This window comes from Zootoca vivipara, chromosome 12 (genome assembly GCF_965207765.1).
Source record: "Zootoca vivipara chromosome 12, rZooViv2.hap1.1, whole genome shotgun sequence".
Classification (NCBI taxonomy): Eukaryota; Metazoa; Chordata; class Lepidosauria; order Squamata; family Lacertidae; genus Zootoca; species Zootoca vivipara.
Genome location: NC_142595.1, coordinates 13,639,223 through 13,656,102, shown reverse-complemented (window position 1 = coordinate 13,656,102; position 16,880 = coordinate 13,639,223). Strand labels below are relative to the sequence as shown.

Genomic DNA, 16,880 nt, shown 5'->3' with positions numbered 1-16,880 from the left:
TAATGTAGATGTAAAATGAGTTTTTAAAATTGTAAAATAGAAAATTTAATAAAATTGATAAAAATAATTTTATTAAATTTTCTATTTTACAATTTAAAATACTCATTTTACATCCTTAAGATATCAATGACTTCCCTTCTTCTCTTTCCATGGTTCATTTTACATACCATAAATTCCTGCATATTTTACAAAAACTGTACCATTCAGTATTCCATTACTGCATCCATCAAAACATATTTACACTGTTGAATTTATCTTTATGCTGCCAGCATTTTCAGCTGTATACAATTATTTCCCATATATTCAATCAACGTTTTCCAGTCTTCTTTAAACATATGTTCTTCTTGTTCTCCTATTCTGTATGTTAAGTCTGCAAGTTGTGCATATTCTGTCAAACTTAAGTTGCCATTCTTTTTTGGTTGGGACCTCGCTCGTTTTCCATTTTGGGGGCCAGGATTGCATGGTCTCCACCAGCAGGACATAGCTGACTTCCCATGGTAAACACAAGGCTGTCAAGAGTTTATGTGTCTCTAAGTTAGTTATATATAGCCCCTTTGTGACTGGCAACCCCAGCACTCTCAAAATCTGAAAAGTGCCCATTAGTCCAAAAAAGTTGGTGACCCATAGTCTCCTGCGTAGGACCTAACACTGGATCCCACCCCTACTTTATTGGTTCTCTGCTTTATAATAAGATAGGGCATAGAAGACACTTTGAACATTCAAAACAACAACAACACATAAATGCTAAGCGTTATTGCTTTGTTTCATTTTAAGAAAAGCCATTATCTAGTCCAGGGTCCCCAAACTAAGGCCCGGGGGCCAGATGCGGCCCAATCGCCTTCTAAATCCGGCCCGCGGACAGTCCAAGGAATCAGCATGTTTTTACATGAGTAGAATGTGTCCTTTTATTTAAAATGCATCTCTGGGTTATTTGTGGGGCATAGGAATTCGTTCATTTTTTCCCTCCAAAATATAGTCCGGCCCCCCACAAGGTCTGAGGGACAGTGGACCGGCCCCCTGCTGAAAAAGTTTGCTGACCCCTGTTTAGTGCTTATGTTCAGATGGATATGTTTCAAATGACTGCTTCTGAAATCTCAGAAGCCAGAGGGATGACTGAGGAAGATCTTCAGTGCTTGGGAGGTGGGCCTTCAATGCCCTTGCCCTTTTGGGGCTAGCAAAACCAAAATAAAACTATGCAGAAAAAACTCAATTTGCGTAATTTATACAAGCTACGAACTCCTAGCTTTCTTGGAGCAGAATACAGACCCCCAGGGCACAAAAATTTATCTATTCGGCATGGATTACACATTAGCCCAATTGATGCCTAAATATAATGCCAGGGGAAGTAGAGGGGGTGCAGAGGCCAGATAATGGCATATCTCACACGGGACTGGCAGCGGGCAGAGCGGGCACACCTCCATGATTTTTATTACAAGGCGGGCTAAGGGCATTTAACTGAAAACATGCAAAGCAGCCTAAACATAGGCTCAGGGCATATCACCGACCTTTTGCTGAACTGACCGTAACTCACCTGTCATCAAATACTTCCCCATGCCATCCGGGTGAAGGTGAGCTGCATGACCAAAGTCGCAGAGGACAGCGTGGCTTCTGTCGCCGGACAAAAGGATGTTGTCAGCTGGCAAGGAAAAGGTCGCAATGGTTTGCCTGCCATCGAGATCCAGGCACGTCCCAACGGCAAGCAGGATCCAAGCTTTGAGCAACGACAAAGCCCGGTTCTTTTTTCAGATCAGAAACCCGTGTCTCACCCGTGCTGCTTTGGAGCAGGAGCGGAAGCTCTCAGGGCTGGCTCTTCCTCCGCACGACCTTCCACGGCGGCAGAAACTAGTGCCGCTGGAAGAAGGCTAAGCATGAAATCCTTCTCCTCAACGTGTCGTTTGCGGGGCGGAGAATTCTTATCAACCATGTCAGAAATGGCAAAGCGAACGGCAGGTGGGCAACCTCAGCGAGAACCGTGTCAAAACACTGCTCTCCACCCTCTCAAGAGCTGCAAGAGAGCCAATCCACCGGGGGGGGGGGGAGGCAAGCTCTCTGCTACCCAGAAGCCAGTTCACCAACAAGGTACGTACCTTTCACATCTCCGTGGAGAATGCTGTGAGCATGAAGGTACTCCAAGCCTTCCAGCGCTTGGCCTAGATAATCAAGAGCTCGGTCCTCCGGCAGGTAACCGCGTTGCTTCAGGAGCTGACCAAGGGACCCACCTGCAAGGAAGAATTGCTGTTATTTTATTTATTCCCTCTGTATCCCACTTTTTCCTCTAAAAAGTGGTGCACTGTCAGGCTTCAAGGAATCCAATCCTCTCCCCCACAGCAGGCTGCCAGTAATAGACAAGAAGCTCTTACCAAGTCTTTTATTCAATATTCACAGAGAGGTTTAGAAATGCTGCCTCTAGGAGTAACGGTGTTGCTCCAAGTGGAACCCCCCCCCCCAAAAATCTTTCTCATTATACGTCATCCCTATGGTGGCTGATCTGTACCTTCTGCCTCTGCGCTCTCTGCTCTCCTACTTTCAATGCCCGTCGGGTTCTGGGAGAAGGGGAGTCTAGAATGCTTTCTAAAGATACTGAGTCCGTCAGCTGTCACCCCCCCCCTGCTGCTGCTGCTTCTTCCTGCTCCCCTCTCATTATTTCCCAGGTTTTCCCCTCATGTGCCTCTAAGTTATGACCTCCAAACCACTGTTGTAAATCTATACTGTCCTCCTCTTCTCTGGAAGGACCAGGCTGTGGAGGTAGTTCCCACCATTCCTCCTCTGTCCAGTCCCTGACACGCACATGGTCATGGCGGAACTCGCCAGATGAAACATAACCTTGCTTAGCCACTCTGCTGGCCCCCCAAATTATTTCCATGCCAGATCTCATTACTTTGCCCATGCAGTAAGCTGCAAATCGCTGCTGCTGCTGCTCACACGGGGCTCCCTTTCTCTTGTCCTTGAACACCTACCTTCCATTAGCTTCATGAAGAGAGTAATCCACAGGCCCTCCTTCACTGCTCCGTATAATGGGAGGACTTTGGCATGCACCCCTTCAGTGCACGGCATCAACTCCTCTGCACGGAAGTGTTCGACCCGCACCTGGATTGAAGAGAGCAAGATGGCAGGAGGGTTCACTCTATGTACAGTAGTATCTTGGTTCTCAAATGCCTTTGTACTCGAACTTATCGGTTCCCAAACACTGTAAACTCGGAAGTGTTATGGTTTGCAAACGTTTTTCAGAAGCTGAACATCCGACGCAGCTTCCGCTTGAGTGCAGGAAGCTCCTGCAGCCAATCGGAAGCCACGCCTTGGTTTTCGAACGGTTTTGGGAGTCGAACGTACGCCCCAAATGGATTACGTTCAAGAACCAAGGTACCACTGTAATTAGAAAACAACAGTGTCCACCTCTGGGGGTGGAGAGCTGGAAACAGAAGGCTTACTGAGGTCTAAAAGTGTGTGTGGTGGTGGTGGAGGTGGCAGAGAAGCGGTTAAGGGAGAGTCAGGTTGGCAGAAGGAAGCAGGCCGCAGGTGACAAGGGACTGAAATGTGGAACTTGAGGAAACAGCTGCCAGGGGAGGCCTGGAGACAGGGAAAGGAGGAGCCAAGATGACAGAGGGGTTCATGAGAAGGTAAAGGTAAAGGTAAAGGACCCCTGGATGGTTAAGTCTTGTCAAAGGCGACTATTGGGTACGGCGCTCATCTCGCTTTCAGGCCGAGGGAGCTGGTGTTTGTCCACAGACAGCTTTCTGGGTCATGTGGCCAGCATGACCAAACCGTCTCTGGCGCACAACGGGACACAGTGATGGAAACCAGAGCAGCACACGGAAATACCGTTTACTTTCCCGCCACACTGGTACTTATTTATCTTCTTGCACTGGTGTGCTTTCAAACTGCTAGGTTGACAGGGGCTGGGAGAAAGCAACGGGAGCTCACCCCGTTGCGGAGATTCGAATCATCGACCTTCTGATTGGCAAGCCCAAGAGGCTCAGTGGTTTAGACCACAGCACCACCCATGTCCATAAAGAGAGCCCAGGGAAAGAAAGGGCTGTGAGCATTGACCATGAGATCGCAGGGTGGCTGTGGCGGCGGCAGAGCTAAAAAGTCCACCGAATGATGTTCACCAGCCCACCAGACTTTTGCTGCAGGGATGTAGCGAATAATAAACTCTCCGAGCCACAAAAATGGCAAGCAAGGCGGAATCTACAGGGGAGTCTCATGGCACATGTTGAGGCAGTATCAGGTTACTTTTTTCTCTTCAACACAAGCGTTCAAAATGCAGCCTGCTTGTGTATCGGTTTTTTTAAAGCAATTACAGCTAAGGCCAAGAGCAGAGCTAAAGAGAAAGCAGATGGTATATCGTCTGGCCAAGTGCAGAGCTTGCTGAAGATAAGGAGGAAAATATGAGTCACTGGCGTGTTTGGCTGCTGCACGATAGTCGAAGTGGGCTTAGATCAGAACATGAGACTGCGGGGAAGGAGGAGGAGGAGGAGAGTTCAGAATGGGGAGGGATATAAGGGGAAGGCACATAACCAGAGACTTCAGCCTACTGGAGGTGCCTCCAAATATAGGCACAGCAGGGAAATACAGCTCTGTCACCCGAGCTCCCTGGTCGGGCTCTCTGGAGCTTGATATTAACAGCAGTGATCACGATGTGAAGATGCACAAAGCAGTTCTGTGGCTGGAGCTGAACAGCCTGGGGCCTGGAGAGTATCTGCATGGGAGGTCACCCAAGCAGCACGTGCATTGTGGAAAGGGCAGGATACAAATAGATCGGCTAAGCTACCCAGCATCATATGAGGGCCATACAATCAAATTGCTGGGAGAATTCCCCTACAAATCACCACCACTGCCCTCCCTGCAACCCCAATGGGTCAGTGCGTCTGGCTGCTAACTGAAAGGCTGGTAGTTCAAGCCCACCTAGGGACATCTATGGCGGGATTCCTGCACTGCAGGAGATTGGACTAGGTAGCCCCCGGGATCCCTTCCAACCCTACAATTCCATGATTCTGTGAACACTGTGCAGGAAAATTACAGCTTCAATCGTCAGATGGCAGACTAAATTGATGGACTATGCCGAAATGGCAAAAATGACCGGAAAAATCAGAAATCGGGAAGACCAAAACTTTTAATAATGGGGGAAATTGATAACTTACCTTGGAGAACACTGTAAACAGTTAAAATCATTAGAGGGATTGCAATAACACTTGTAATGTAACGAGAACTATGGATGATATAAAGATATAAAAATTGGGATGATTATATATAAAGAAAAGATACAGCAGAAAAGGTTCAATAATGGGACTCATGGAGAGGAGGAGGAAAGTCCAGGGATTTGTGGAAATCCTAGTCTATGTAGGGTAAGAATGTAAATTTTAATATGTAAAACCAAAAAAGCAAGCTTGTGGGGGGGGGTAGGGGGGGAATCTCTGCTGCTGCTATTTAGCATGTCTGTCGTCTCTGCCACCGGTTGCTCTTAGAGAAATCAAGGCCATCGGTTTGGACTTTGTGCAAGAGCAACCCTCCCCACATAGCTTGCTGCACCCAACACCCACGCACGGCAGGAGATTCCACCGCCCGGTGTCTCCAGGGCAACGCCTTCTGCCTTGACCTTGAGATCAGCCACAAACAAGTTGCAGCAAAGCGACTGCTCCAGCCCCAGCCCTCAGCAGCTCCAGCAGAAAGGGAAGGAGCTTTCGGTTCCCCTTTTGATTTCGCTTTCCCTTGCCTCGGGGCAGAACTGGGTTCGGGGCATTTGCATACCTTTTTGGCAGCACACTGAAAGCCCGTCTGCTTGTCCTCCATTTTGTACACTTCACCAAAAGATCCTGTGCCAAGCAAGCCTGGACATTTGGTCCAGTGGACGCCTTCGCGGTACTCATAATCCACGGCTTTCAGTTTCTGAGGGATGGCAAGAGCAGTAAGATAAGGTACAGGGGTCAAGGAAAGGGGGAAGAACTGCCAACAGCAGGGACAGGAGTAGTACAGGGATACAGGCACTCCCCAGCCGGCCTGTTTAGCTAAAGTCATTTAACCCAAGAAACTGGCCACACGTTTTTACAGGTTTCCCCTCTTCCACCAGAAGTTCTGGAGCAGTGGTTCTCAAACATTTTTCTCTGGGCCACACTTTCAGGATAAAAATTTGCTCGTGCCACACCAACTTTTTCATTGAAATACATTGGAAAACAAAAAGAAACAACTCCAAGCAGTGCTTGATCTACAGCACAGAACACAACTACTTTATAATCTGATAAAGGGACATCTTTTATGCAGCTACATAAGACTATGGGTCATTCAAAAAATGTAATTATAAACAAGCCTCTTACATGAGAGGTTTAAGCTTGCTTTTGCTGGCTAATCTCAGTTATGTTAGGTCTTATCTGAGACAAAAAAAACCCTCTCATCTCCTCATCAACACATAAGTGTTTCTTTTTTTCTGTTGAGTTGAAAATCCCTGTTCACACCAATATGTCATGGAGTATGATAGAAGAATAGCCAAAGCTCTTGAAGAAAGCTGTGGATACTGTTTCTGGTTTCCCTCAATCTTCCTGCCAAACCAGTGTGGCACCTCACACCCTTCTAGAGACTCAAAATGCAATACCCTAAAACCACTCTTGAGGAGCCCTGCTTCCAATGTATTTTGAGATGTCTGCTATCTGTCCCTAAGCTTGCCCATCTTGTGCAGAAGGATTGTTCCAATGCTGTGTATTCACGCCATGTGATCACTTTCCTGTCCCCATAGCTCAGCTGGTTGGAGCATGGTGCTGATAATGCCAAGGCTGCAGGTTCAATTTCCATACAGGACAGCTGCAACTTCCGGCCTTGCAGGGGGTTGGACTAGATCAGGCATCCCCAAACTGCGGCCCTCCAGATGTTTTGGCCTACAACTCCCATGATCCCTAGCTAACAGGACCAGTGGTCGGGGAAGATGGGAATTGTAGTCCAAAACATCTGGAGGGACGAAGTTTGGGGATGCCTGGACTAGATTATCCTCAGCGTCCCTTCCAACTCTATGATTTTGTTGAACACCGATTTTGTATGTATGAAATAAGCCAGAGGAGCAAGTCCGCTTTGGGCTGGTTTGTGGAGGACAATTGCACAGAATCTGCACTGCTACAGACTAAAGACCTTCTAGCTCAATCACTGAAGAGATGCACAGCAGAACCATACCCTTCAGAAAGCAACACAAGTCTTTAAAAAGTGAACCAGAGACCACACCTTCTACTGGGGGAAATAAATATCCAGCTCCCTTCTAGCTAAGAAAAGGATCTTGCTCAAATTGTTTGCAATGACAGATTCCTGCAGTTTAAACCACCCTTATGCTTGTCCCTGCCCCCCCCCATGGAAAGATTTCTAAGTAACTGTTCCCACTAACTTTCCTTTAAAAATTAAAAGTGTTTTAAAGCACGTAAAGAATATTGCATTACCAGGTAAGACCAAAAGGTCCATCTAGGGCATCAACCAGCTTCTAACAGCCGAGTAATCTTGGGAACCCTATAAACAAGGCCCGGAGGCAATGCCATCCCCAGGGATGTTCCTGTTAGCAAGTGTTATTCAGGCATACACTGCATTGTTTAAATCCTAAAATCACACAGCTGTGAATTAGTCTAATTCTTTTGAAAACTATTTAACCGACATCGTGCATTAATGAATTCTAAAAGCTCGCTCTGTGTTCCATGAAGAAATACTTCATTTCGTCCATCCCAAATCTAGCACCAACCAGTTTCACTGAGCAACTCAGGCATGCATTGTTATTACTGAGGGCCAAACAAAGTTCTCTCTCCACACCAGTCACAATTCCAAATTCTTGTATCACTCTCTGAATTCAGCTATATTTTCTTTTCTTTTTTCTTTTCAATCTATAAAGCCTCAAACACTTCGATTTCCCCTCATAGGAAACATTCTCTTGTGTGGGCAAGCCCAAGTTAGACAGGTCACCCAAAGCGGCAGCTCTTCCCCAATCCGACGTCGTCATGTAGACATAGCGGGTGGATGCAGGACATTAGAACACTTCTGGTCTCTGCCCATGTGATGCTATCTTGCCAAGCGTGGTTGATGGTTCCCGCCTGAGTATCTCCCCTGAAGCACGGATTGGGAGAAGAGGGGCTACAAGCAAACCCCTCACATCCAGGCTTCCTCCTCAGCCCTTTTCTGCCTTACACACTTCAGTTTTTACTTAATTATCTCTGAGCAATAGGCAATTCCCCCCCCCCCCAGGCTGATCCCAAAAGACATCCTTCATCCCCACTGTCAAACGTCTGCAGGGGTCCTTCAAGAGTGAGCATCTCCTACCGTCCCCATTGGAGTATTTCTCCACTTTTACCCCTAACAAGTAAGATCATGTACATGCAATGATACCCCACAATCCTTTCCCTCTGCTTTTCTAGACAGCAAACAGCTATTTTCTCCAGAAGAGGCACCTAATCTGACAACATTCGCACACGAACAAAACAGCTAAAGGGCTGGAGTACTCTTGAAAGCAAAGTCCCCGTCCTCCTCACTTAACTCCTATCTCAGTGAAGAGCTTTAAAATTACGTTAAAAAGAAGTCTCGTCTACTGAAAAAAAAATATGTATCACGTACTGGAGCCCTTTCTAAGCTATCCCACTTGAAACAGCATGTGAGGAAATTACGTTTTTGAATCCACAACCACCGCTCATCAAAACCTCCTTGCCCGTGGAAATCTAGCATTTCAGGACAAAAGGCAGTAGCCTCATTTTTTTTCTCTTAGGCATGACAGTTTGCCACGCTGGGTTTGTTTTTGTGATGTCCCCCACACAAGGGAGCCCTCAAGCAAGCAAGCCCTCACTTGCAGCCTAGAGTGATACATTCCAAGGAGGCTGTGTAACACAAAATATTTCCGAACGTTTATTAGTCCTCCTCAGAGTAGGGCCAATGAAATTAATCAGCCCAAGTTAGTTATGCCCATTAGCCCCAGTGGGTCTACTATGAACAGGACCACTGCCGAATAATTAATAATAATAATAATAATAATAATAATAATAATAGTTTATTACTTATATTCCCCCTTCATGGATCACTGCCTTGTCGTGGCAAAGGGGCTTGAATAACTCCAAGAAGCTACGGTATGAGCTATGCCATGCAGGGCCACCCAAGACGGACAAGTCATAGCCGAGAGTTTAGACTAAATGTGATCCACCTGGAGAAGAAACTGGCAAACCACTCCAGTATTTTGCCAAGAAAACTCCATGGACATAAAAAAAGGAGATGCTTTGAGAAGAAAGTGAGAGTTTCCAAGGCATGCTCTGGTTCATGGGGTCACAGAGAGTCGAACACGACTAAGACAACAACACTTATATCCCGCCCATCTGACTGGGCCTCCCCAGCCACCCAAATAGCACCCAAAATCTGGTTCTGAAGTTTAAACAAGGCCCCAGGCGATGGGTTACTCTGGTCCCTTACTTCCCAGAACATGGTGTAATCTACTCTGAGGAAGATGCCATTGTCACCCCTAGCTTCAGCTTCTGTGAAGGCTCACCTCCGTAAGCAGCACCCCTTCATTTCCATCCATCCCCTTTGGATTCAATCCACCTCCTTTCCAGGTCTTGGCTAAGCAAGCTAGGTTTCTTGGTTCTCCGAGGATTACACTCCCCTTCAAGGCATCCACCAGAAATTCTTCCATGGACAGCTTGTCTGAGATGCTTTCTGCAGGCTGGTGGCTACATTTGGAGAAGCTCTGCTCCAAGCTCAGGCCTGAGAGGCGTTGCTCACCATCCACACAGGAAAGGTCATCAAAGAGATAGGTCCTCAGAGGGTTGAGTTTCAAGGGAGGAAAGAGGTCACTGTAGCCACAGAAATCAAGGGGAAACTTCCCATAGGGGAAGGGGTGTGGAGTCTCTGATTGAGGGGTGAAAATGCCTTGCGTGTGGGCCTTCCAGACATGGCTCAGGCACTGAGCGGGGCTGATCAGCTTGTGTAATTCTAGCTTTCCTCGATTCTTCAGCAAGTCCAACCTGCCAGCAGGTAGGGCTTTTTTTGGTTTCTCCAAGGTGCTGAGATCACAGCCCAAATCCTTGCATGACTTTGAAAGCCAGGAAGCGCTACTGAAGAGGGTGTCCGAGGGCGAGTCATCCTCCTGGAAGAAAAGGGGGACAGAGTTAGATCAAGCGGGGAATGATTCTCTCTCAGCAGGGGCTGCTCTCAAAATACAAGCCGCACTGACAGGGCCTGGGGAAAATTTATTTCAAATAATTAGGTGCCAGGCCAAAAATGCATTTCAAAATTCTTTGGGGCCAGATTTCAGGTTTCGGAAGGTATCAGCAAACCAGTTACCTGGGATTTCGCTTGTTCTTACTCCTAAGAAAGTACTATACCTGGGCATGATTGAAGAAAACATAGGAAAGGCCTTACCTGCACTGGAATTGGCACACAGCTCTCCTGTTCTGGCGTTCTTGGCTTGTGAGGTGGGGAGGCCGACTCCTTGTGTGTAAGAAGATGGGATCTTTTCTTTCGCCGTTTCTTCCGGGACTTGCCACGATGCATGGCTTTCCTGTAGGCTGGGGCAATTTTGCCCTCAGTTGCGTAGGCCACATTGTTGGGGATCTGATCGAGGCTACAAGACCGGCTGGCACAGAGAAGGGTATTGCAAAGGTATTTTAGATTAAAAGCAGCAGCGACGGAACACGGCCTTCTCTAGCTGAATTGAAAACTAAGAGGTATAAAAGGAGAAGTTAGAAGAAACTCTAGATCTTAAGAACAATGAAGCTTCTTGGCCACAAAATGGAATTCCATTTTGCACAATGCCTGGCACTGGATTATACGAGACCCTGCATTAACAAACAAACAAAAATAGTGCGACAAACACTAATTTTAATTTATGTGACCTAAGTCCATTTCTTAAAATGTATATTTTGCATGGTCAAAGTACAAAATACATCTCTCTCCTTTTCAACAATGTTTTGGGGTTAAAGGTGTTAGTCTATTGGGAGTGAGGGGGCTGCAACGCTGAAATAATTGTCCTTACTCTGAATTGGTTTGTTTGACCTCAGAGGTGTGGTCATGTTTACCATGTGATCTCTGATTGGCTAGGATCATTCTGGGAAGGAGAAGCAGCCCTAAAAAGCAGTGGGAGGGAGTCAGTGGCTTCACAACAGCCATCAACAACTATGGAAAAGCTACAAAAACGGGATTTTTCGGTAGGAGACATTTTACTCTTTGTTGCAATAAGCAATTACCGGTATTTCTTACACACACCAATGGATGACTGTTCAGCTCAACCCCATGTACTCAGGTACAAAATAATACACAATAACTTGGATGTCCCCCACTCTGCAGCTTCCCATCCTTTCTATTATTTAAGTCATTGGCTTAGGCCTCGTTCATACCTCACACTAATCCAAACCATAGTTTAGTATGTGCTTCCCCAGTTACTGTGCTGCCCCTGCTGTGCTCAGCTAAGCCACAGCTTGGGCTTGGCATGTCGTCTGGGAACAAACCTTGGTTACAACTTGTAATTAACCTGGAGAGAGCTGAGCCACAAGGCCAGGTCCAAAGGACACACTAAGCCAAGCCATGGTCAAGTTCAGCATGGCGCAGCAAAAATGACAGCAGGAGCAAAGGAACGATGTTCTCCATGCAAGCCTGCATAAAACACACCAAGCCATTGTTTGGCTCAGCATCACATGAGAACTAGGCCTCATATATAATAAACCCCATGGTGAATATTGGGTATTCAAAGGATACCCAGGACACAGGGTTAAGATGGAGTAGAAGATGCATTCTAGAATCAAAGTTCCTGCCCCACAATGCAACTGAGATTTGTGGCTCTTTCTGCACACTGTGTTACAGGGGAGACCTTACCTGAATCGTTTGGTGTCAGCAAGAAAAGGCCTCTCAGAATACGTAGGGCTGAACTCCTGGCTAATCTCACCTGCAGAGGAAAGCAAACGAGGCCAATACAAGCCAGGGTGAGGCAGGAAATGCCAGAGTCATACCATCTTCCGGAAATTAGCTTTTCTGTAGTAGCAAAGGAGGATGTCAAAACCTAACTCCCAAAAGAGCCACAAGATCACCAAGAGGGACTGTGAGTATTCTGTTTGGGGAGATGTGGGGAGGAATCACAATTCTGGATGAAAAAATATGCAAGCGAGAATCCAAATAATTGCATATTTGGTCTCTATGTCCATGGGAGTTTAGGATTTGTGTCTGGGTGGGCGAGACATGCTTCTGCATCACAAGCGGCTTCAAAATTTGGAGTGTGTTTCAGGAGCAGTTTACAATGCAGCATAGGAGGGAACGGCTCAGTGGAAAAAAGGCTCCCAGGCATGCATAAAGTAGCCCTGTTTTAACACTTCAATTTCTCTTGTGCCTCATAATTGTTGACCTTTCCTAGGGTATTCTAACTAAACCGCTCATATTTCCCAGAATTTGAGCCCTGGAAGGGCTACATATGTTTGGTTTCTTTTATTTACTGCTGCATAAAATGTTATTCTGACACACCAGCTCCTTATACCTCAGCGGCTGGGATCCTCCTGCAATGGCTGGTGAGTGAAGCAACAGCAATCATGGGCTATGTCTGCCGAACAGGTTTCCCATTAGCTGAGCTGATGGGGTTGCAGGTCTGCTAGAGGGCTTTGATGCAGAAAGCTACAGCTACAGCTTCACCCCCAGCCACAATCCAATTTTAGCCCCCCACCCACTCAGCGTTGCAGCTCCCCACTTACATTCTGCCTGGGCAATGATGGAGATAGAGGCTAAGCTCCCTTCCCCACTGTCTTCCTTGGCAGTTCCTTTGGCAATCACGTCGCTCAGAATCTTCCACGGTCCCTGGAACACATTTTTCTCTGGATCCTCTACTTTGCAAACGCTGCTCTTTTTCTCAATCACCACCTCCTTCGGTCCTTTATCCGTAGGAAGCTCCTTTGGGTGCCCAACGGTAACAGGGACTGGAGCGTCTTGGCAAGCTATTTCCATTACGGCCATCTCCTCCTTTTGCTAGAAGGCTGGAAGATAAATCCCACCAAAAAAAGAACAAGCCATTAGAACAGATGCCCTCTCTTCATAGAACCATAGTAATGTGGGGTAGGAAAGGACCCTTGAGGGTCATCTCAACCCCCTGCAATGCAGGAATCTCAACACACGGTCCAGAATGTGGAGACGACACTCTATTGAGTTCCCCTTCCCTCTCACAAACACACTGACGATGTCTGATAACAGGGAGTGGGCGAAATGTGCAAGGTGGCTCCATGACACACACGCAGACTACAGACCCTTCTCTCTCACTTGCTCATAATTCACATGTCCCTCTCAGGCAAACCACACATGCACACAGGCCACACATTCCTATCTTGCCCCTCCCCCAACACACACCAGCTGTAAATAAATATCTCTCCTAAGTACATCTCTCCATAGATGGGTACCTGAAGGATATTTGGGGGGGGGGGTGTCAGGAGAAGTAAAACACAGAAAGGGTGGAACAGGCTAATTTCTCACACACAAAAATGAGAAGGATCGTGCCTGTATGGTCTAACTACCACTACTACTATTTTATCTTTATTCATTATATGCCACACATCTGACTCGGTTGCCCCAGCCACTCTGGAAGGCTCCCAACGAAGTATTAAACACACAATAGAACCTCTAACATTAATAACTTCCCTGCAAATGCTATGAACTCGCTTAAAACCAAAACGGGGAAACTGAGGGTTATGGTACATGTGGGGGCAGAAAGGCTTTCACAGGCTTTCACAGGCACTATGGTGCCCGTGGGCACGGGATTGGCAATTCCTGTTGAACAGGATGCATTGGGCAGTGGATACAAGGCGGCTGTTCCTTCCTTCCTGTTCTGGGTGGTGAGAGGGAAGGATAGACAGACACATTCCCCCTTTCCTTTCCCCCACCTCCATTTTCCTTGCTTAGTTACATCACATTAGAAGGTTCAGGTCTGGGCTGGTTGCCAGTCCTGACTGAGTGCATTTTATTGCTATTTAGCGTGGGCGGGCGGGTAGGGGAAGACTCTGGGGAATAAGAAACCGGGAAAGGCATTCAGGGAAGTGGGGACAGTTCTCCTATAGCACGTGAGGAGCTTATTAAAATCTCGTGGCAAATTCCTCTTCCAAACTTTGCTTTCAGGGCATGCATTTTTAGGGAGGCCAGTTCTCTCCACCACCACCCCACCCCACCCCACCTCGATCTTCCATCTTCTCAAATGATGCCCTAATACTCCATGACTCAAATGCTCTCAACCTGACCTTCCATCTCTCCCCCACCCCACCCCCTTTCTGTCCTTCAACATTCAGCGTTTGAACCAATTTAGACCTATGGACTAAACTGGAAAGCTCACACAGTCCGCCAAATGTCTGGTTCCTTTCAAACCCCTCCAGACCCCCCCCCCCAAAAAAGGTGCAAACATGAGGATATAGTGGAGAAATAAAGCAAGGATTTTAATGCAGCTGTGATTGGGCATCAGTGATGGGTCATGTTCCCCACAAAAAAGGGGGAAAGTGAGGCTTGCCACCAAATACTGATGGGCATTTTGAGCTATGTCTTGCATGAAGTGTTTCAGTGCAGAGATAGAAGAAACACCGCCAGTCCTAGAGAAACTTGCTTCCCTTTTTAAGACTAGCGACTGGCTTCCTTTCTTTTTAACATTAAGGTGTGTTTTTTTTTAATATTCTATATTTGGTAGCTTTCAATGGCATACAGCTCTGAGCTTTGGACTAAGCGAGCAGACTCTCCGTGACAGGGAAAGGAACTGCTCTCTTAGCCACAACTGCAGCTGTATCAAATCGATCCGGTACCCGGCCTCTTGACAGTAGACTAGAGGATCCTTTTCCTGTTTCGCAAGGCTCTTTCGTTTTCCACCTCTCCTTTGAGCTTCGGGCTAGCAAAGGCCACTTCCCTGTGCTTCTGGTGAGCCAGAAGCAGAATGGGGGAACCTCCAGACACTGCACCCAACTGGAGTGGGTCTTGCGAGAGACGGTGTCCTGTCTCCGGCTTGCAAGCCTTGTCCAGGCTGGGCACCCCTCTCTCCCACCACTTCCCGGCACAGGCAGATTTCCAGACAGGCAGAGGTGGTGTTGGCTGGCTGGGAAGGGTGTGGCAGAGGCTCACTGAAGGGCTGCGTGCACACTTTCTCAGTGCTGCTTCCTCCTGACCACATACACAGTACACCCTTTTTTTAAAGAAGTCTGTCCTCTTTAGGCAGTTTTTTTTTAATGCACTTCTGCAAACCTTGGGGTTCCCTCAAACAAGTAAGGTACCTCTTTTTTTTTTTTCCAGTGGCCCTATTTTGGCTACAAAGCTGTTATTGTGGGAGCGGTTTAGTCCCGTATTGTTTATTCTTATTCAAACAGTTTAACTCCCATGGTGAATAAGTGATTTATAAAGACACAATGCAAAAAGAAGAAGTTGTTAAAACTATAAAATCTCCATTAAAATGCCTGCTGGATGTTCAGTAGGGAGGGGGACTGTCTGACTTCAACTGGGAGTTCCATAAAATTGCGCCCTCAATACTAAACTCACAGCTCCTGGTGGAAACAAGCCCTGCATCCAAGCCATAGGGGACCACCCCACAAAACATTGGTGATCGGGCAGGGATATAAGAGATTCGGCAGTCCTTGCAGGACCCTGAACCCAAATTGTTAAGGACCTTGCAAATTAATACAAGCACCTTGAACCTGGCCTGGTAGCATATAGATTTTTGTTGTTGCTGCTGCTGCTGCTGTTTTATGTGGGGTGTTTTTTTTTTGTCTCTATAAAATTTATTCAAGTTTCAGATTTTGAAATTTACAAAAATGGTCCTGGATACCATGATGGTCTATGGGATCAAAAGCCACAGAGAAAATGAGAAGCAGTCAAACTCCGGCCACAATCCTGCCCTTGTCTTTACCTGACCAGCAACGCTTACCTTTCCACAGTCTCCTTACAATTATTGTTTAGCAGATCATTTCAAACCTGCCTTTTAACTTCAAAAAATGCCCAAGGAAGTTCACAATATAAATGGAATTAAAAGTAAGAGCAGCAGTAAAATAATTTATTTATTTTTAAATCCGCCGGTAAAAAACAAATTCAGATTAAAATGATGGGACAAAATGCTCCACACCCTGGGGGAAATATCAAATGCTTGCCAGAAGAAGAAGTCTTCACCCTGGGATGGGGCCAGACACCTAGGCACCTTTCCACCTGTGACCAACACCCTTGGCCCTGCTGAACTTACTGCTTCAAGGTCACAGCTCACCTTGATCGTTCTGGCTCTACCTCCCAAGGCTGCCTCTTGGCTTTGCACCAAGTGACAGCCTCTGTTTGAGGGCCTGCTTCTGCTGCCATCTCTGTTCCTGTAATGAACGCCCACGGCCCATTTCCCATAATGCACTCTGGGCAGGGTCTTCCCGTGTTCTAGTTGCAAAGCTACGAGGTATGAATGGGGAGTCAGCTCGGCCTTTTTTTTCCACTGAAGCTTGCCTCAAGTGTTTCCAAGTGTACCGCGTGCAAGGATTCCCTTCTGTGTTTTGAGAAGGGAGAAGTTAGGCCTCAAAAGTGAAACCAAGTCATCTGATGGCCATATTGTTGCAGGGGGGAGCGGTGAAGTTCCGACAAATCACCACTTCATTTTAGTAAGGCCTCAAGCCTCATCTTCCTGAAAGGGAACAGGAAGCAATGGCCCTCCTTGTTAAAATAATATTTAGCTGCTCTTCCTGAACCGATTCAGGAAAATACAAAAAATAGGGCACTGTTTCGGGGGTGACCTTATCTACAGCAGGGAAGAAAGGCTGCTTCCTCTCTGCGAGATGCTTTTTACCCAAAATCGAAAGTCATTGTTCCTTGTCCCAAGGTAACCCCTGCCTACCCAAAGAAGGAATGCTAGGGTGCCTGAGCTACACATTCCTGTGCCAAAAGAAATAAATAAAACACTTGTGGCACTTTAGACGTGCTAA

At 46.8% G+C, this 16,880-nt stretch overlaps 1 protein-coding gene across 1 annotated transcript in view; it reads right to left on the bottom strand.

The window, feature by feature from the left end:
* Window positions 1-16,880, bottom strand: part of MAP3K14 (mitogen-activated protein kinase kinase kinase 14) — a 35,977-nt gene that overhangs the window by 13,985 nt on the left and 5,112 nt on the right. Inside the window, exons 2-9 of the mRNA XM_035135478.3 lie at window positions 12,669-12,947; window positions 11,806-11,875; window positions 10,357-10,570; window positions 9,485-10,081; window positions 5,749-5,886; window positions 2,958-3,087; window positions 2,088-2,219; window positions 1,532-1,636 (exon numbers count right to left, since the gene is read on the bottom strand). Of these exons, the coding sequence (XP_034991369.3) occupies window positions 1,532-1,636; window positions 2,088-2,219; window positions 2,958-3,087; window positions 5,749-5,886; window positions 9,485-10,081; window positions 10,357-10,570; window positions 11,806-11,875; window positions 12,669-12,927 (1,645 nt within the window). The 5' untranslated portion in view covers window positions 12,928-12,947. The remainder of the gene's footprint in view (window positions 1-1,531; window positions 1,637-2,087; window positions 2,220-2,957; window positions 3,088-5,748; window positions 5,887-9,484; window positions 10,082-10,356; window positions 10,571-11,805; window positions 11,876-12,668; window positions 12,948-16,880) is intronic.